The sequence below is a fragment of the Zootoca vivipara genome, chromosome 15, assembly GCF_965207765.1.
Source record: "Zootoca vivipara chromosome 15, rZooViv2.hap1.1, whole genome shotgun sequence".
NCBI classification, from domain to species: Eukaryota; Metazoa; Chordata; class Lepidosauria; order Squamata; family Lacertidae; genus Zootoca; species Zootoca vivipara.
This window is the reverse complement of record NC_142598.1, coordinates 7,957,720-7,975,628: the sequence shown is the minus strand read 5'-3', so window position 1 is coordinate 7,975,628 and position 17,909 is coordinate 7,957,720. Positions and strand designations below refer to the sequence as shown.

General features: G+C 49.1%; 1 protein-coding gene across 1 annotated transcript in view; it reads left to right on the top strand.

Annotated features, from left to right (window-relative positions):
• The window catches only part of PALM3 (paralemmin 3), a 38,066-nt gene extending 21,521 nt beyond the window's left edge, over positions 1-16,545 (top strand). Inside the window, 7 exon segments of the mRNA XM_035141139.3 lie at positions 1,838-1,918; positions 3,471-3,595; positions 6,058-6,178; positions 7,880-7,910; positions 11,032-11,139; positions 12,683-13,380; positions 13,382-16,545. Of these exon segments, the coding sequence (XP_034997030.3) occupies positions 1,838-1,918; positions 3,471-3,595; positions 6,058-6,178; positions 7,880-7,910; positions 11,032-11,139; positions 12,683-13,380; positions 13,382-14,959 (2,742 nt within the window). The 3' untranslated portion in view covers positions 14,960-16,545.
• Positions 16,546-17,909: the final 1,364 nt, after the last annotated feature.

Here is a 17,909-nt window from a genome sequence, read left to right as displayed (position 1 = left end):
CTGATTTCATTCATAATATTCATAATTCAAATGTTCATTCATTTAAAATCAACATGTTTATGCCACACAACCATCTGTATGTGCCAACAGACTTCCATATGCATAAACAACCCTTAGGAGAATAATAGGAATATTAGTCTTCTAAGGGTTGTTTATGCATATGGAAGTCTGTTGGCACATATAGATGGTTGTGTAGCGTAAACATGTTGATTTAAAATGTCAACACAATAGACTGTAAACTCCAGATTCTGCTGGGCACACTCAGGTTGTATAGACATGGTTGTGTTTGTCTACAGTGTTCTAATTGAATAATTTGAGATAATTGCAGTCTGGTGCCAAAAAGTAACTGTTTTTAAAAAGATGTTTAGACCCACACAGTGTGGATCTGTCGTTAACACAGTTAAACCAGTCTGATAATAGCAGCATTATTTGAACCAACGTAGTGCAACCTTCCCCAGCCTGGTGCCTTCCTGATATTTCTGACTATGACTTACATCAGCTGAAAGGTGCAAAACATCAGGAAGACTCATGTAAACAAACCGCCTGTATGTAACTCCAGTGCAAATAGCATTTTGATTTTGGGGGGGTGGGGTGGGGTGGGGTGGGGGTATATTAATTCAAAAGCGTTAATGATGAACACTTCTAATGATTTCCCTAAACTCTGAAAAACCACGCTGTTAAAAGAAAATGATTGAGAGATAAAGCCAGTCTCTTCAAGAGGATTGTTGTTTAGTCGTGTCCGACTCTTCGTGACCCCATGGACCATAGCACGCCAGGCACTCCTGTCTTCCACTGCCTCCCGCAGTTTGGTCAAACGCATGTTCGTAGCTTCGAGAACACTGTCCAACCATCTCGTCCTCTGTCATCCCCTTCTCCTAGTGCCCTCAATCTTTCCCAACATCAGGGTCTTTTCCAAGGAGTCTTCTCTTCTTATGAGGTGGCCAAAGTATTGGAGCCTCAGCTCCAGGATCTGTCCTTCCAGTGAGCACTGAGGGCTGATTTCCTTCAGAATGGATAGGTTTGATCTTCTTGCAGTCCGTGGGACTCTCAAGAGTCTCCTCCAGCACCATAATTCAAAAGCATCAATTCTTCGGTGATCAAGAGGATTAGCCTCGTTTTATTGATTGTGGCACACACACTTTCATGGATCGCAGCCTACACAGACATGGTCTGTGTACCAGTCGTCCTCACAAGGATATGCCGCCACCTTTTAGGTGCCACGAGGCTACAGAGAGTCCAGCCAAAAGGGGAGGGTGGCAGTAAAGTCTCCCTCTCGCTGCAGGGGGGGGGAACCCCAGGGTCTCTCCCTCTCTCTTAAACATCCCGGTAGAGTTAAGGGGGCAGGCTCTTCGCAGACAGAGCAGTCTCCCCACCCACCCCCACCCCGCATCCCTCCCACAGCTCTTGCCGCCTTTAAAAGGGGGAGGCGCTGGCATAGTTGCAATGGGGTGGCTGGGTTGGCATAGATGGGCTTTTCCTTAACCGGTGGCGAGAGGGAGACAGAGAGAGAGAAAGCAGCGCAGCGCAGGGAGTGGGTGAGGACGCGGGGGCGAGACACAAAGGGGTAGCGGCGGGGGTGGGGCTCTTCCCTCCCTGCTGCCCTTCCACCCAGGTGATGATGCCGCTAAAGGCCGAGGGGGGGCTGCTCTGCTGGGCTTAAGTCCTCGGCGCGGTCGGGCAGGCACGCAGCTTCGCCTGTCTGTCGCCCACGTGGGCTTGCTCGCGCCCTGCCTCCCACCGCGGCGGCGGCGGCGGGCCCTTTGTCCGCCCCTCTCTGCAGGGCGGCTCCTGCCTCGCCTCGCCTCCCACCCCTTCGGTCCCCTTTGCTTTGCTGCAGGAGCGGCGCAGGCTGCAGGAGCGTATCCTGGCCACCCGCCGGGAGCTGGAGGAGGAGAGACTGCGAGCCCAGCGCCTCAAGGTAACGCCCAGGAGAGGGATGCAGGAATGGATGGACCAGAGGGATGGAGGTTGGGATGCGGGAGTGGGGAGATGAAGGAGGTGAAATGATTGTGGGGTGGGGTGGGGTGGGGTACCACTGTGGGAGGGACCAGGGTGGACCTCTAGGGGAGGAGGGGGAATGTCAGACCCCAGTATTAAGGTGGTTGGGGGCCCTGTTGTAGTTCTCAAAATAGACCCCCCCAAAATAGAGCCTGAAATAAGATACTACCACAAAAAAGTATTGGAGTGCCTTAAAAACTAACTCGTGTATAATGGCACGTTTTTGTGGACTTTTTTTTTTCTTAGTCCACCTTGCTAAACAAATAGAAAATACTCTGCGCAGGTTCACTTAACTCCCCATTGCTTTTGCGCACTTTCTTGGCCCAGTTAGCAACTCTCAACCGAACCTACCTCATATGGCTGTTGTGAAGATATAGGAGGAGGTATAAAATGGCTGCAAAATGGAACTTAGTGCTTGTATCACAGGCATCAAATGATGGTTCCTTTAAGCCCACTAATGCATCTTTGTTCTATAAAGGATCATATTTTTCTGCACACCTCCCAGAAAAAAACCAATATAGGACAGCTCTAAGGCTTCAACCAATCATAATCTGGCCTGAGAATTGCATGCTTTAGATCCCTAAGTCCCTGCGAAAGAACAGCAACAACCTTGCTTCACTTTCCAATGTTCTGCACTAGAAATAAACATGTCTACTCAAAGGCATCTGAGTCGAGGAAAATTTATAGCCCACATTTAGCAATGAGCTTCACTGGGCATTCTGACACAATCACTGGGATATGAGCCATGGGTTTGCTTGCGAGTTTTTTCCTGTTTTGGCCTATGTTTTCACAACCTTGTGTGGCACGGACCTCACAAAAGGTGTGCAAATGGCCTATGTGCAGATGCTCGTGCCCCTAGAAGCTGAAAGGTGTGGGAGTCAAGTTCTGGCTGTGTGGCAAATGTTTGCGTGATGCGTGGTGGTTGTGGAGAGAGAGAGAAACGGTGAGGATTGTGGCTGGAGTATGTTTGAACATCCGCACTAGTGGGTGTGTTCAACATCTGCTGTCAGTGCCATTATTTATTTAGTTTAAAGTATTTCTGAACCAACCTCCATCCTCCAGGATGGTATGTAAAGAGTATGACTGACAATCCTACCAAATACAATAATACAATTTTTTTTAATTAAAAAAGAATCACCACTAAAATACATTTCCAAACAATAAAAGCAGTTGACACAGCCGACAATGAATATGCTGAAAATATCTGGGCATGTAGCCTGTCGTGAGAAGATTGTACTGTCCGTGCTTCATGTGCAACTGCTTGCCCATATAGACCTATATGTGCATGTGGTGGAACAAAGATGCAATTCTGGGTGTGCGCAGGAATGATCTCACGTGTGCCTGTGCATATATGCATGACTGTAAGCCCATTGTCTTGCCTTGATGTGTCCTGACAGCCCACGTGTCTCTATCGGCGCAAGTGTCCAGTGCAGGATTGCTGACAAATGCATTCTCTGTCTCTCTCTTCTCAGAGGAAATCCCTGCGTGATCGTTGGCTGATGGAGGGAACATCCTCACCCACAGACGACAATGATCACTTGTCTTCTGTTTGGGAGGCACAGAATCGCATTCAGGAATTAGAGAAAGATCTGTCCAGGTGGGTGTGTCTTAGGTGATGGCGGGACGGTGGTGGAGGACACGAAAGCTCATACCTACGGTATGACAAACTTAGTTGGTCTCTAAGGTGCTACTGGAAGGAATTTTTTTTTATTCCCCCCCCCCCTGACTACGTCAGACCAACACGGCTACCAACCTGTAACAAACACCCAAATGGGTTTCATGGTTTTACCCAGCACAGAGAAGCAGCCACCTCAGTTTCCTCCCCCTTCTCTTGCCCCTCCCTGTGCCAAATTTTAGATTGTAAGGCCCTCGGGGCAGAGACCTGTCCTCTTCACTCTCTATAAAGCATCTCACATTCTGTTTTTATTTATAAAAGTTAGATTCATTACATACTATCCCAACAAAACCCTCATCCCACAAAACAGAAAGAGAAGGAAAACAAGCAAAGAGTTAAACAGACGATGAAGGGGTCTTTACTTTATCGCAGGCATCCCCAAACTGCGGCCCTCCAGATGTTTTGGCCTACAACTCCCATGATCCCTAGCTAATGGGACCAGTGGTCAGGGATGATGGGAATTGTAGTCCAAAACATCTGGAGGGCCGAAGTTTGGGGATGTCTGCTTTATCGTCTATAAATCTTTCCATAAATCTTAAAATCTTAACATTTTTAATTTTTAATTAATTATTGTTGTGTTGATATTTGTGTACAGGCATGGTCCTCACAATAAACCGTTTTGTTGTTGTTGGATTTATAAAAGTGTTTATATGCCCCCCCCCTCATGAAACATTAGGGTGGTGTACAACAGGAACATTTAAAACAAGAAAAAGCAATCATAACAATGATGGGCTACCCAAGGAATGTTTTTGGCAACTACTCAGGCTTGTTTGCATTTTAAAAAAATAAGTCTTCAAGAGATACCTGAAAGTTTTTAAAAAATGAGGACGCTTGCTGAATCTCTGCTGGAAGAGGCAGCGTGCGACTAGCAACACTTAAATGCCCATCTCCTAGTGGAGGCCAGTCAGACCGCTGATGGCAATATGTACATAAATAGCAACTACAGCCACAATAATGTGCTGTTCTGGCTGAAGCTGCAGATGGAAGCTGATGATGACATCGAGGTCTCTGGAGGACATGAAGGAGGGATGTTTTGTGGGCACTTCGTGTCCCCCTCATGCCTCTGCATCTTCTTCTCTCCAGAAGAGAAGATGCTTGAGACTAAAAACAACAAACAAACAACACTCAGGACAGAGAAGCCTGAAACCACTTCCTGGCCTGAGGGAGCTGGAGGGAAGGAGCAAGAGATGGAGTGATTAGTCAGCAAGGCTCCTGAGGATTAAATCACCCTCAGCAGCAGCAGGAGGAGGGGGAGGAGGAGGGTAGGATCCCCCAGGCAGTGCAAAAGTGACAACTCAGCAAGAGGGGTGGAGAGCCTCCAGCAGCCTGGCTGTAAATGTGGGGTGGGGGTGGGGGGTCTTTTCACGCCCAGGCGCACAAGCAAGAAGCCAGGATTTGTCTAACCAAAGGATGTCAGAATACAGTACTTGCTCATGAAGCATAGTGCTAAAGTTCAGCTCATAAGGTTGCTTAATTCCAAAAGACAGGAGAGCCAATTGTTCCCAGAGTAGTGACTGGTGAGTTTAGAATGGGGCTGAAGATCTCCGGCTTAAAACCCCACTCAAAACAATGAAATGCATCTGTTGTTCTTGTTGATGTTGTGATTTCTGTCCCGTCGGGTAGCCTAAGGTCCTTCAAAAGCAGGTTGCAAAGAGAAAAAGGCAATACCATAAAAACGCAACACAGTAATAAATCAACACCAAATCAATGAAGCACAAGTTATTTAAAACCAGTCCATAGCACTCTTAGTAGCATGCAGATGCCTCTAAAAAGCCAGGTCTTAGCCAGCTGGCTAAAAATCAGTCAAGAGCAAGCCGGGCAGGTTTCCAGAATGAGGAGGCAACCACCGAGTAGGTCCTGTTGGTTATAGCTACATGCTATGCTTCCTTTTGCCAAACTTCCACAGAAGGTTTTTAAATTACGGGGGAAGAGGACAGTCTTGAAGGCAGATGGGATATGCTTTCTATGGCCAGTTCCTGTCAACAATCAGACTGCTGTATTTTAGATTTGCAGGTTCCAAAAGCATGTCAGAAGGAGGCCCCACTAATCTAGATGTTACCAAGGCATGTGTTGTGATAATCAGTGCATCAATTTCCTGTGAACAGAGTCCTGGTTTGCATATCTCTGTGTCACAATAATCATGTGGATTAGGGGTGGGGAATTTGTGGCCTTCCAGATGTTGTTGAACTCCCAACTTTCATCAGCCCCAACCAGCAGGACCAGCAATGAGGGGTAATATGGGAATTGTCGTCCAGCTCTGACCGCAGAGCCACATGTTCACCAGCCTGATGTAGAGATTTGGTCATGGCCACCGTTGTTCCCTGTCACTGCTTGTCAGGGGCATGAAATGTTGTCCTTTAATGGCCGTTCCTCTCTCTTTGAAGCCTCCAAACTCAGATGCAGCAGCTGGATAATCCAGAACTTCACCAGGGACTGCTGCAGCCAGAAGAGCCTGTGAAGGCTTTGAAGGAGGTGAAGCGGTCTTCGTTGGATGGCATTGGGGAGGTAGGAGTAGTTCCTGATCTCTGTTGTGGCAAATGCAAAAAATGGCTATCAAGCAAGCACAGAATTTGGCATTTTGAGAATTTCAGCATACATTTTTTAAAACCATGCTTCTTGTCCTTATCGTTGTAGGGAATGGCTTAAATATGTGGAAATCACGTTACGCTAAGCCAAACCATGGCTCACTAGGAAGCATGGCTCAGTAGTGCAAGCATGTAGGCTCCAAATGAGGAGACTGGGGACACTTTTACTATTCTTCAGTCATTTTGCTGCTGCTTGAGCTAAGCACTGAGCTAAGCATGGTTTGGCTTTGCATGTCGTCTCAAGCAAGGCTCAAGGCTTAGCACTCTCCAGACCAGGGGTCGGCAAGGCTTACCAGCCATGGGCCGGATCACTCCCGTGGAGATTGCCTGTGGGCCGGACCAGTGCAGCGCGATGCCGGAAATTGCGTCTGCACATGCCCAAATGCCGGAAATAGCTTCTGTGCATGCCCAAATGCCGGAAATAGTGCCTGCGCAGAAGCGATTTTTGGTGTCTGGGCATGCGCAGAAGTGATTTCCGGTATCTGCATGTGCACAGATGCGATTTCTGGTGCCGCTCGGCGAGTCCCCGCGCCGCGCCAGTTCAGCGCACCGCGTGGGGGACTCGCCAAGTGGGCGACTCAGTTCGGGGGCAGCTCGTGGGCCGGTAAAACGGTCTTCGTGGGCCAGATCAAGCCCATGGGCCGCACGTTGCCGATCCCTGCTCCAGACTAATCATGAAACCAAGGTTTGTCCCGTGATTTATGGCTTGTGGTTTGTCTGGGAAAGCTAAGCCATGAGACCAGATCTGGGTGATACGCTACGCCAAAACTTAAGGCTTAGCTCAGTGTAGCAGCAGAACATTCAGGGAAGTGGAAAAGAGTTCCCCAGCCTCCTCTCCAGTGGCTCCAGTGGAAATATTTTTTAAAGCAGAAAATTCTTCCAGGGATTGGGGGAGGGAGAAGAGATGCCTTGGTGATGTCACAGGTACTGGCCAATAAGCATTGTGCAAACATTGTATCCTGTCTTAGTCATTGCTTTAACATGGGAAAGGGCCTTAGCTCAGTGGTAAAACACAAGGTTTGTGTGGAAAAGGTCCCAGGTTCACTTCCCCAGGGCTGGGAAAGAAGACTCCTGTCTGAAGCCCTGGAGAGATGCTGCTAGTCAGTTTGGAGTTTGACAATACTAAGCAGGGCCAATGGCCTGACTCAGTACAGTGGTACCTCAGTTTAAGAACAGCCCTGTTTACGGACTATTCAGTTTACGAACTCCTCAAATCCGGAAATAGTGTCCCGGTTTGTGAACTTTACCTTGGTCTAAGAACGGAAGCTGAACGGTGGAAGGGCACCGGCGGTGGGAGGCCTCATTAGGGAAAGTGTGCCTTGGTTTAAGAACGGTTTCGGTTTAAGAACGGACTTCCGGAACGGATTAAGTTCGTAAACCAAGGTACCACTGTATAAAGCAGATTCCTGTGTTCATACTTTGCAGGATTGTTGTGCAGATAAAACGAGAGAGATCCTTATGGGGGCTCTTCTGAGCTCTTTGGAAGAAAGACAAAGAATCAATATGTTGAATAAATAAGAATTTGAGAATGAGCAAAAGCCATCTCAACTTTTTTAAAAAAAAGTTTACTAGTGATCTCTTTGGATGCTGTTGCCATGAAGTTCCTTTCTTTTGCTTTCAGGTTGATGGGACCTCTTCCTCTCCTCCAGAAGGTGAGTCATTCTCTCTTTGCCGGGATACCTCCATCACAGTGGGTGCAATTTGCCTGGCGGTTCTTCTGCAAAAGCTTCATTGGAATGAATGGGAATCTCACAACTGTCAGTTGCAATCTTCTGAACTATGCAGGTCAATTGCATGGTTCAGTCCCATCCAGGACCTATGAATTCACATCCCACTCTGCTTTAAGCGACAGCTTTCCACTTCATCCTGTCTTGTTTTCTGCAGCCCAGTTGGCGAACATAATAAGGCTGAAGGTGGGCCCCTTATTCCCCAAGTGTATTCTGCAATTTACTTTCCCGGATGTGTGTTGAAAGATCCACAACCTGCCGGACTGAAATCTGATCTCCAGCCAGCTATTTGTGTTAAAAGGGCAGGCTCAGAGGACGGAGTCACTTGGAATGAGCACAGTCCTGATCCATGTCTCTGTGTGTCTCTGTGTGTGTATTGTTTCTTTATCCATTCTAGATTGTTGGTACAGCCTTGTAGGGCATTCAGATAAAGAAACAGCCCTGGGACGTGCTCCAGCCTGTTCCAAGCTTATGTTTCTTCTTTACCTTCTGTAATCTCAACTCTGGAAGCCTTGTCATTTGGACAACCTCTAGCCCACCTTTAGCCATCCCTCTACTCGTCCCAGAATGTACCCCACCTTTCCCTACCATTACCCAGGTAGAATCATAGAATCATAGAGTTGGAAGAGACCACAAGGGCCATCCAGTCCAACCCCCTGCCAAGCAGGAAACACCATCAAAGCATTCTTGACATATGCCTGTCAAGCCTCTGCTTAAAGACCTCCAAAGAAGGAGACTCCACCACACTCCTTGGTAGCAAATTCCACTGCCGAACAGCTCTTACTGTCAGGAAGTTCTTCCTAATGTTTAGGTGGAATCTTCTTTCTTGAAGTTTGAATCCATTGCTCCGTGTCCGCTTCTCTGTAGTAGCAGAAAACAATCTTTCTCCCTCCTCCATGTGACATCCTTTCATATATTTGAACATGGCTATCATATCGCCCCTTAACCTTCTCTTCTCCAGGCTAAACATACCCAGCTCCCTAAGCCGTTCCTCATAAGGCATCGTTTCCAGGCCTTTGACCATTTTGGTTGCCCTCTTCTGGACACGTTCCAGCTTGTCAGTATCCTTCTTGAACTGTGGTGCCCAGAACTGGACACAGTACTCCAGGTGAGGTCTGACCAGAGCAGAATACAGTGGTGCTATTACTTCCCTTGATCTAGATGCTATACTCCTATTGATGCAGCCCAGAATTGCATTGGCTTTTTTAGCTGCTGCATCACACTAACTTACACCTCTCTTCACCCATCCCCCTCTACCCACTCTCACCTCTTTCCCGCCACCTGCTGGTGAAACTAGAACCCTTTTTCAAATTCTTCATATTCTTCCCAGCCTGCATAGTGTGACTCACCAAGCCCCAAACCAGCCACCAGTCATTGCATTGTGGCCTGGAGCTTTGCCTTTGCCCTGGCTTTTAGAACCTCCATTCAGGGAGTTCTAAAACTCATCATATATCTTGAACCCCTGGTGAGTCACCCTTTTCAGAGCAGAAGATGGGCTGCATTGAGTTGGCTGTGTGTGCTCCTTAGAGTTTCCTGGCCCAGGAAATGGGAGCTTGTTCTCATACCTCACTACCTCAAGGACCGCCTCTCTTCATATAAACTGACGCAGACCCTGTGATCGTCCTCTGAGGCCTTTTCTGCAGTGGCTCCCCGTTTGTGGAATGCTCTCCCCTGGGAGGTTCATCTGGTGCCTTCATATCTTTAGATGCCAAGCAAAAACATCCCTCTTCAACCAGGCCGATTAATATTCTACAGTGTTATAAAAAGTGTTGTGTGTGTTGTGTTATGGGGCTATTGTTTTGTTTTTGTTTTAACTATTCATTTTGTGCTATTTATTTTTATCTTGTGAACCACTCTGAGATCTTTAGATGAAGGGCCAGTAAGGTAAAAATTTTAAGACTAAGACTGAGAATGGAAGATATGGACCGGTAGGAAAGTGCTGGGGTCAGAATGGTGAACCTGGTGCTCTACCAACAGTGCTTTTTTGAAAATAAAATAAAATAAATGCCAGTGCTCAGCAAATAAGAGAGAGATGCTGGTACTCTGTAGAGGTGATACATAAAAAGCCCTGCCTACAGATATTCTTCCACTTCAGCATGGCTGGTGGTCAGGGAAATATGGGAGCTGGAGTCCAGCAACACCTAGAGGACCACCAGTTTGGCATCCCTGGTGCACTGCCTGTTTCGGTGCATCTTTAGGCCACCCTGATACTACTTAATAGCACTACTTTAGCTTGTCTGAACACTGGTCTGCTTGGTCTCAGGGCCTGGCTTGATCTTTCAGGGTTTTGATGGCCTCCTTCGGAGAAAGGGATGCGGGTGGCGCTGTGGGTTAAACCACAAAGCCTAGGGTTTGCTGATCAGAAGTTCGGCAGTTCGAATCCCTGTGACGGGGCGAGCTCCCATTGCTCGGTCCCAGCTCCTGCCTGCCTAGCAGTTCGAAAGCACATCAAAGTGCAAGTAGATCCGCTCCGGCGGGAAGGTAAACGGCGTTTCCGTGTGCTGCTCTGGTTCGCCAGAAGCGGCTTTGTCATGCTGGCCACATGACCTGGAAGCTGTACGCCGGCTCCCTCGGCCAATAACGCGAGATGAGCGCGCAACCCCAGAGTCGGTCATGACTGCACCTAATGATCAGGGGTCCATTTACCTTTACCTTCGGAGGAAGAGCTAAAAATCTCAGGGTGACACACAAGAACCAAGAAGAAGGGTTAGTTATCTGCTTGGTGGTTCTTGCCGTTTGTTTGTTTGTTTGTTAAAATATTTATGTACCACCATAGATGATAGATAGATAGATAGATAGATAGATAGATAGATAGATAGATAGATAGATAGATGATAGATAGATAGATAGATAGATAGATAGCACCTATTACCTCTGTCCCCATTATCCACAAGGGTCCAGGTGAACTGCCAGACAGAGAGATACAGGTGCTGCTGTCTCTTACCCCCACCAGGCTTTGCCCTCTGACCTATGACTCACAAGCTTCACACACACCTCTCAGAGGACTTGATAACTTCATCTGAATGTGACCATGAATTCCTTGCAGAGAGAAGTAACCCTGAGTCCAGACTCGAGTTGGCTCCTGTTCCACCCAAGAGGTCTCTGCAAGCAACAGCCCAAGAGAAGCTGCAGAATGGAGACATGCCGGGAGGAGGTGGGTGCTGGAGACTGGCAAGGCCTGCCCTTGAGTGAGGCGGGGGGGAGAGAGCTTTCTTTCAGCCTGAGGGCCATCTTCCATCCTGTGCAACCTCTCAGGAGCCAAATGCCATGGGTGGGCAGGGCCAGAGGCAAACGTGGGCCAAGTAACTCATGTGAAGCAAAATACAAAATTTTCTTCAGTAGCACCTTAAAGACCAACTAAGTTTTTATTTTGGTATGAGCTTTCGTGTGCATGCACACTTCTTCAGATACACTTGAGGCGCTAAAGAAAGCTTGATAATGCATAATGAGAACTCATTACCAAGCTTAAAACCATGGAGCCACCTGGGATGAACAAAGACATAGGATTCTTATCTCATTATGCATTATCAAGCTTTCTTTAGCGCCTCAGCCCTTGCTTTTTCCCCGCAGGACCAATTGCAGTCATCAGCAGTCGTTAACAGCCATCTACAGGTTTACCACTCCCATCAGCCCATCACCCATTCCCACCCACCCCACCCACCCTCTGTATATACATAAGAGTCTGACTTCTGTTTCAGTGTATCTGATGAAGTGTGCATGCACACGAAAGCTCATACCAAAATAAAAACTTAGTTGGTCTTTAAGGTGCTACTGAAGGATTTTTTTTATTTTGCTTCGACTCAGACCAACAGGGCTACCTACCTGTAACTAACTCATGTGAAGTTTGCCTTGGTGTGATGAGTTGCCACACATGCTCAAACATTCCTTTCTGCCCTCCATGCAGCCAGGAAGAGGCATTATCTGAGTGAGGGGACATCTTCCTGCTGGACAAAAATGCTCCAGGAGCCTGCAAAGGAAAATCCATCCTGGGTGTGGCTGGGGGGGCGGATATGTGGCTTGAGAAGAGTCCCCAGGGCCAGGGGGGGTTGGCCAGGGGGACATGTTTGGCCCCTGGGGCTGAGATTTTGCATCGCAAGGGTTGAGGGATTAGGCCAGGAGGACCAGAGGCAAACCCTTTGACTCAAGCATTTGCATTCCAGCGGAGCATGGGGTGAAGCAAATTTCTGCAAACATGGACTTTGGTATTGAGTAGCAGAGCATTTGGCTGAAATCCTGAAAACCACAGTTTTCCTTTAAAAGCAGGTTTGGGGACGCAAATGTTAAGGTTTGAAGTGTGGGTGGGTGGGTGGGACCTCTCCATGGAATCACAACAGAGGTCTGTATCGATCACTTCATAGTCTCTTGTCTCGCCCCATGACTGGCAAAAGCAGAGTGAATTATGCAAAGTGTGTGTGTCCTTGTTTGTCTACCCCTTTCAAAGTTCGTCTCTGGTTTGGTCAATTTAGACTCTGGACAATGGACTCGGCACAACACCTCTTTATATAAGTAACTGTGTCTTATGGGGGGGTCGCTAACCTTTGGCCCTCCAGTCTACAACTCTTCCTCCTCCTTGACCGTTGGTCATGCTGGCTAGGGTTGATGGGAGCTGTAGTTTATTTTATTGAAAATATTATACTTTGTGTTTCTGGGAAATCAGAGGACCTGAGGACCTAATGTTGTTGCTTTTTCCTCCAAAGGTGTGTTTGGCAGTGAATGCAGTCCTGAGAAGGCAGAAGTCGATGTGAGCCCTATAACTGAAGAATGTGGAGGCATCCAGCCCCCACAAAGAAGTGCCGAAGCTGCTCCGGACATTAAACTGGCCTGCCAGAGCTTGGGCCTCAGTGAAGCCTCTCCCAACTGCCCAAGAAAGCTGGCAGTGGAGGAGATGGTCATCCGAGACCACTTGGGCCAGGAAGTGGGCAGTATGGATGCTGTTGGGCAGAAGCAGAGCTCCATTGGGAAGGAGGAAGACTTGGAGGGCCACCCTGATTTGGGGAATGAGGGTGAAGAAGGGAGCAAGCCAAACCACCTTTGCAGTGCCTCGAGTTCAGTGAAGGCCCCCGGAGCTACAGAAAGCCGGGTGGACAGTGAACTGGGCAGCCATGATGGTCCAGAGGGAGAGTCCCCCACTTCTTGGGAATATCATCAGAGTCCCTCTAAGGCGCCACAGGGTGAGAATAGCTGCCTTGATTCTCCCAAGTGGCGGGCAGAGGCAGAGCTGGAGATGGGCTCCCTGGCCAAGGAAGCAGAACGGATGGGAGCTGGGCAGAAGGAGTTACCAGAACAGGGGGCCAAGGAGGTGGAGCCTGCTCGAGGCCTAGCAGTTGGCCATGCGGAGCCAGTGATGGGGGGACAGGGAAATCTAAGCGGAGAGAGTCTGGGGTCATGGCTGGACCAGCCCTAAGCTACCTCTGCTGGACCAGATCCCTGATCCGGAAGAAGGCAAGATGCCACTTCTAGATGAAGTCATGTTGTCATCATCACCTCTGCCAGACCAGGTTCCAGGGACACTTCAGGAGCAGATTCCTCCTCCCCTGCAAGACCAGATTCCATCTTCTTTTCAGGAAATGGAGGGTTCATGCCTAGAGCCTTTGTTACCAAATCAGAGCCTGTCCACTCTTTCGGACCAGTCTGCTCCTTTGCAAGAAAAGAAAGAACTGCTTCCATCCGCACAGCAAGAGTCCCTTTTAGATCCAACCCCACCATCTCTGCAGGACGATCTTTCCTCTTCTCCAAAAGATAACCCATCCTCTTTTCAGGGTGAGTTCACTTCTCTGCAGGACCAGATCCCATTGCCTCTACATGAAGCTAATGGGAAACCTCTGGACCAGATCCCAACATCTCGACAAGAACAGAGTGCTGCTGCTCTGCCAGATCAGGTCCTGTCACCTCCGCTCGACCAGTTCACATCTCTGCCAGGGCAGATCCCTTCCTCTTTGAACGAAATAGAGAAATCGCTTCAGAGGTCGACAACATCACAGGGCCAGGAACTTTCCGGGGTGGAAGCTAAAGGATCCTTTCCAGACATAATCCCCTCCTTGTCTAATCAGCTCACTTCTCTGCCTGATCAAATAAATTCCCTTCAAGAAGCAGAGGGATTGCCCTTGGAAGAGATTCCAGTCATTCTGCAGGATCAAATGCCAACGGCTCCAGAGGCCCGGATCCCTTCTCTGCCAGAGGAAGACATCATTCTTCCAGGCCAGATCCCATTCCCTGTGGATGAAGGTAAGCATTTACTTCCAGGGGAGTCTCCAGCATCTGGACCAGACCCGATCCCACAAGCTCTTCTGGACCAGGACCCAACATTTCTGGAGGGTGCAGCCCCTTCTTCTCTGCAAGAGATGGGAGGGTCCCTTACAGACCAGATGCAGGCATCCCTGCCAAGCCAGACCTCACCTCGTCTCCTTGAAGCTAAAGGGTCACCTCAGGGCCAAGCTCAACCTATGCTAACGGAGCAGGTGCCAATCTCTCCGCAGGGCCAGGCAACTTCCCTTCAGGAGCCTGAAAAGTCTCTTCCAGAAAAGCTGGAAGAAGTGCCCCTGCTGCCAGGCCAAGCCCCATCCCCTAACCCAACGGCTCCAGATGCTTTGCTCTCGTCCAGCCAGGACGCTGGCCAGCCTCTCCTGGACAAGACTGTATCAGTGGGAAACCGGGAGCTGAAAGAAGGTAGAGATGGCAGCCTGGCCTCAGCAGCAGAAGAGGCTAAGGAAAGTCTCCACGCTGAACAGCAACCTCTGCTGCAGGAGGCCTCGGCAGATGCGCTGGACATTTCTGTGGGAGGCTTACAGCCCAAGATGGGGATCTTAAAACTCCAGGCAGCCACAAACCAGGAGGCCCCAACCTACACCACCACCTCTGCCAACACTGCCTCCTCATGCCAGCTCCAACCCACGGCACCCCGGCAAGGGGAAGACCCAGAGCAGGGGCAGAGCAGGCGCAAGCAGAAGTCGTGCCAGTGCTGCTCGGTCATGTGAGCTTGGCTAGGATGCTCTCCACAGGAACAGGAGTTGTTGATCTGGTCCCAATGGCAGGCTCTGAAGTTGGTAACATGCCCTGCCAGTAGTCTACTGTAGGTCTCTCTCTCTCTCTCTCTCTCTCTCTCTCTCTCTCTCTCTCTCTCTCTCTCTCTCTCTCATGTACACACACAAACACACACACTCCCTGGGAGGAGACGACGGATGCTGGTTGTGGAGATGAGCCCTTAGAGGGTTTCCAACAGAGGACTTGTTCAAATAGTGGATTTGCCTCTCCATGTTTATCATCTCTCCATGTTCCCCTGGAGTGGGTGAACAGGACAGAGAGAAATCTGATGCTGTTTGGGAGGCTCCAAGTGTGTCTCTACATGACATAGTCACACGTAGGAACTAATGCATGGACACCCACCCACACAATAGCAGCAGGTACACTCTGCACACTAGCAACATGGGTCCACATTGCTGACTCTGCATCGCCATGCACTAACGCATAGACTCCACCAACATGTTCCCCCCACCTGTTTCCTGTGTATGCATTCTCCCCCAGACACACACACGTGCGCATAAACACACACACACACACATTTTGGTGTGCATTTGTGTAAATTTGCGTCGTTGGAATGCACATATCCATGCGCAGGTGTTGTTAACATGCCTACACAGGCACATACAGTCACATATCCGCTTGCATGTTGGCCTGCAGCGCCTCAGTTCACGCCCCACAGTTTCATGCGCCAGTAAGAAAAGACATATGCTTCCACATGCTTGTACATTACTCGCATTGGGCTGGATACCGAGAGCTACACCCATGCATGCAGAACTCTTGACACCTCCACTCTCCGCATGTGCCTGAATCCCTCTTGCCGGCTTGGCGTTACTCTCCAAAATCAGTCTGGGCACATTCCAGGGACACTGAGCAATACCTCCTTCGCTTCGTACTGCCTTCTGCACGTAGGCTGAGGTGCCCCAGCTGTGCCACGGTGGACTTTGCAGCAAATACTCAGCACTGTGACACTTTGGGCACAAGAGGACTCTGGGACAGCAGGAGCTGGCGATACAGAGAGACTCCGGACAAGGAGCTGCTGGAACCCTCTCGGCTTGGATGTGGCCTCCCAGCTAAGATCTCACGTGGTGCAGACTCAATGCTCTCCCTCACAAGGACAGACTGAGAGACCTTTCCTAACTGTGACCCCCCCACCCCACCCCAATTCCTATCACAGCCACTGGGTCCGTGCTCTAGCCCAGTGTTTCTCAACCAGTGTGCCTCCAGATGTTTTGGGACTACAACTCCCATCATTCCTGACCACTGGTCTTGCTAGCGAGGGATGATGGGAGTTGTAGTCCCAAAACATCTGGAGGCACACTGGTTGAGAAACACTGCTCTAGCCAGGGTACAGGGACCCCCCAGCCCTCCTCCTCACAACCACCCACACCCTTCCCATGACTGTTTATTCTATGCACTTTGTTTTTAATTCGAATTATGTAACTTCTGTTAGGGCCACCGCCAAAGTCAGTAAGAGCCTTTTACATGGTCAGTTCCTGGGCAGTACTGGAAGAGTCTCAATTAAAGGCAGATACAATGACAAGCGGGACCTCTGGCTGTGCTTGGGGGGAGGAAATGGGTCTTGTGCTCCGGAGCTGGCAAAGAGGTGCTCCTCAGGGATGTTCCAGCTACCAGCATCTTTTTTACTAACAACCACAGCTAGAGGAACAGCATGATCCAGATGTCAGGGCAGGGAACGCAGGCGGGCAATTGGGGGTCCTGTTTTCCAGTATGGGGTTATCCTAAATAGGTAAAGGTAAAGGATCCCTGGACGGTTAAGTCCAGTCAAAGGCGACTATGCGGTTGCAGCGCTCATCTCGCTTTCAGGCTGAGGGAGCCGATGTTTGTCCACAGACAGCTTTCTGGGTCATGTGGCCAGCAAGACTAAACTGCTTCTGGCGCAACGGGACACGGTGACGGAAACCAGAGCACACGGAGACACTGTTTACCTCCCTGCCGCAACAGTTCCTATTTATCCACAGTGGTACCTCGGTTTACAAACACAATTGGTTCCGGAAGTCTGTAGTTAACCTGAAGCGTACTTAACCTGAAGCGAACTTGCCTCGCTAGACGAATTTAATTCGTTCCACAGGTCTTTTCTTATAACGAAAAATTCGTCTAGCGAATCCCATAGGAATGCATTGAATTTTTTTGATTTTTTTTTTTGCCCATAGGAACGCATTAATTGAATTTCAATGCATTCCTATGGGAAACCGTGATTCGCTAGATGAATTTTTCGTAAAACGCATTCGTCTAGCGAGGCAACCTCCACTAGAAAAAACCTTTCATTAAGCGGAAATTTCGTTAAGCAGGGCATTCGTTAAGCGAGGCACCACTGTAATGGAAAGTGGATTAATCCATTCTAGACAGTTCCACGGAGTACCTAAACTGAAAATACTCAAACCGAGGCATACTTAAACCGAGGTATGACTGTACTTTCACTGGCGTGCTTTCGAACTGCTAGGTTGGCAGGAGCTGGGCAGAGGAATGGGAGCTCACCCCGTCGCAGGGATTTGAACCGCTGACCTTCCAATTGGCAAGCCCAAGAGGCTCAGTGGTTTAGACCACAGCGCCACCCGGGTCTGGCTTCCATCATGATGTTCCTGCTCTTTCTACCAAGTGAAGCCCTTGACTTCTGCCCTAAAGGCCTTCCCAGCTAGCCCCACTTCCAGCTCCCTACATACTTGCATACTGAGAGGCGAGAGGCAGGTGAAATGGTTGGTTTGGCTGCAAGAAGCTCTGGTTTGCCAGAGGCATTTCAGCAGATGCTGGCAGGGGTGTAGCCAGGATTTATTTCGGGGGCGCAGGCATTATGTTAGGGGGGACACAGAACTGAATTATCTGACATGCAATTGGTCTGTTAGTAAGTATTTTTATTTATTTACTTTATATGGGCCCCAGCTATGC